The 3,168-nt window shown below is 33.1% G+C and overlaps 1 protein-coding gene across 1 annotated transcript in view; it reads left to right on the top strand.

Annotated features, from left to right (window-relative positions):
• LOC109541266 (rabankyrin-5) overlaps nt 1-2,806 on the top strand; it is a 73,604-nt gene extending 70,798 nt beyond the window's left edge. Inside the window, exons 15-18 of the mRNA XM_048665995.1 lie at nt 435-583; nt 747-986; nt 1,548-1,711; nt 1,771-2,806. Of these exons, the coding sequence (XP_048521952.1) occupies nt 435-583; nt 747-986; nt 1,548-1,711; nt 1,771-1,931 (714 nt within the window). The 3' untranslated portion in view covers nt 1,932-2,806. The remainder of the gene's footprint in view (nt 1-434; nt 584-746; nt 987-1,547; nt 1,712-1,770) is intronic.
• The last annotated feature ends 362 nt before the right edge of the window (nt 2,807-3,168 follow it).

Here is a 3,168-nt window from a genome sequence, read left to right as displayed (position 1 = left end):
ACTTGTGCAATTACCCCCGATAATAGACAGCAATCTTACGCAGAATAGCAGGTCTCAGTCAAATGTTGCTTTTTAACACTCCATTAAGTCGCCCGATATAATTTCGGGTAGAAATATGAACTCTTTTGATGTACTTTCTGCTGCATTCTGAATTGGTGTACGCAGCCTTGGTTCGATGGGGGTTTTCCGAATCACCTATAATCAAAACGACGCCTTCCTACACTACGTCTAAAAATAAAGTTAACATTTTACCACAATGCATACAAACATTAGAAGTTTTTAGGCCCCTCTTAAAATTCACACATCTCACCGTTGAATAAATTAAACTCGCTCCAAGTACGATAATACGTATTCTTCAAAAGGTACACTTTTCGATGAAACTGCAAGAGCTATCCGACAATTCTTCGAATTTTAACGCTTGAATTTCTTTATAGGTTGATGATAAAGATTCGCAGAAACGTACGGCTCTTCACGTAGCGTCCGAAGCTGGTAATGCTCCAGCGGTTACAGCATTGCTGCAGAATAATGCTGATTATGATGCTCTAGATATGGCAGGCGATAATGCTTTACATATTGCTGTCAGGTATGCAACTTGATTAAAATTAATTTTAGAAAATCATATAGCTTGAGTTAATATTTGAAATGCTCGGGGCTTGCTTAGTAAAGCATTGTTCGTACTAAATTATAATGAATAAAATTATTTGAACGCAAAAATATGGATTTAAATATTATTTCGATTTGTTTAGGGAAGGTCATTTGAATGTAGTTCGAGTACTGCTTACCGAATGCTCCATAGATGCGGAATGTCTAAACATAAAAGGAAGAAATTCGCTCCATGAGCTATGCAGATATGGGAAGGATAATGCCGCAGCTATTTGCGAACTATTTTTGGAATGTATGCCTAAATATCCAATCAATACACCTGATGTCTATGGGAATTCTCCTTTGCTCTTGGCATACATGAATGGCAATGCAAATCTGTGCAGGTAAAACTTGTCAAATCTGTACAATGTCCAATTAGAAATGCTGGGTTTTTGAACGGAGATCAAACGGTATTAGTTAGATTTCAGCTTCCGATTCAGTGCTACTAAGAATTTAAGTCGAGTGGTGCAGAAATCTTTTATGGAATAACACTTCCCAAACAACTTATTCTTCTTCTGCTCCAAAAAATCATTGCACTTTTAATCGGCAAGCAAAGAATAAGAATATATTTTACGATATAACATTATCACGATCATCATCTTCTCGATCAGAAAATAAATCGGATACAAAAACTAATTTTGACTTCATAGGAGTAATTTGGATTGTGTCGCTCTAGAAAGTCGAGCGTCGAAGATTTTCTGTTACATAATTTTCTTAATTTAGGATTTTTTTGGGCGGAAACTTCTTGTTTAAATTTTAAAAATTAAATTTAAAAGGTTCTTTAAGACGAAACCAGAAAAACATAGAAAATTTGTAGACTCAAACGACACAATCACCCTAATTTTAAATCAACCAATATTTCTATGCAACTAAGTACAAATGCAATAATAAATTATTGGGTTTAGGGTTTTAGTTAAAGCAAACGCATGCCTTGGAACAGAAAATGCGGAACGAGTAACCATCTTTAACTATCAAGTTCCCAGCAAACAACTATTGACCAAGTTATTAGATCAATTGGCTCAATCGGCTCCCTGGGCACATACAGACAGTTGTCAGGAGTGTGGAAAAGGTAATCATACAATGAAGCACGATTTATTTTATTCACAATGATAAATGATTTATTTGAAGGGTTCTCTATAACTCAACGAACTCACCATTGTCGGCATTGCGGAAGAGCTTTATGCAACAAATGTAGCGATCAAGAAGTTCCCATTATAAAGTTCAAGGAGAATAAACCCGTCCGCGTATGTCAAGTATGTTTTACCGTTCTAAAGACAGGATCTTGCTAAAATAATTCTTAATTAACGATTTAATTGTAACCAAAAATTATGTATTTATATGTATAGTGTATTTTGATATAGACTGATCCATGCAGTCCTGTTTTATTTTGGTATATTTTAAGGTTCCATGTTTTGTTCAATATTGAAGAAGTTGGCAAAAAGACTTGCTCTTTACGTTTACACTAGATTTCAATTTTTGGCTTAAGATGCGTTAGTGTACAAAAAAATTTTTGAAATTAGGCTGACTTTTATGTATAATTTTTACTGACAACATACCATTCCTTTTATAATTAGTTTAATCGTATTACGTAGTAAAAACTCTGCTTTAATTAAACATTCTATATAAAAGTATGTAAAGCTTGCTCACCATCAATCTGTATCTATCGCTGTATTATTGAAGTTCTTTATATTTTAATTACTTCATTGTTCAACTTTTATTTGAAATTGGCAGCATTCTTCTTGATGTGTAGTCTGGAGTTTATTAAAGAGTGCGTAAAAAGTAATAGAAAATAATAATTTTCACCAAATACCGAGACATTACAATTACAAAATACTAAGCATAATTTTCAAACAATATTTTTCATTCTTACTTGCAAACCTCCGTTTCTTCATCACCATTATGTAAGCCTGTACTTGCTTTGCGCTCGTATAAATAAAACTCAAGTGAAAACATTTTTTATTTTTGTTGTTTTGTTTTTAAGTTATACATTTGAGGAAACATATTTTTTTAAATAACTTAACAGACTCTTTTTCTAAACTCGTTGAAAGAATTGACGCCAATTTTGAATCACCCTGTATAGTGATTATTAATATCTATTGGCTTTAATCATATATCATTTTTGTTATAATTAGTTAGTAACAAATAAAATTATTTTTATTTTTAATAGTACTAATCTACAACACCATAACGAATGAGTTTATAGCGCTGTTGATATTCGCAATCCTTGTTTTTTTCATCATTTTATGTGCTTTATATAGCACTGAAGCTGATGGAGTATAAACAGGTACATTTATCTCGCAAGTAATGTATACCGAAGGTGTAAAAATCCTTTACAAATTCAAAAAAAAAATGAAGGGATTTTCCTTTAGAAAGATTGTGGACGACAATAGATGTTCGGGTTTCAGACACAGAGGAACACGTATTGGAGAGCAGAGCCTTCCAGTGGTACTCAGAGCATTGCACAAAAAGTGATACTTTCCCAAGCCCCAAATAAATACCGAGGAAGGGTTACTACGATGTATGTAA

The sequence above is a fragment of the Dendroctonus ponderosae genome, unplaced genomic scaffold (genome assembly GCF_020466585.1).
Source record: "Dendroctonus ponderosae isolate FM_Combo_2020 unplaced genomic scaffold, Dpon_F_20191213v2 Dpon_F_20191213_4, whole genome shotgun sequence".
Classification (NCBI taxonomy): Eukaryota; Metazoa; Arthropoda; class Insecta; order Coleoptera; family Curculionidae; genus Dendroctonus; species Dendroctonus ponderosae.
This window is presented reverse-complemented; position numbering and strand designations above follow the sequence as displayed.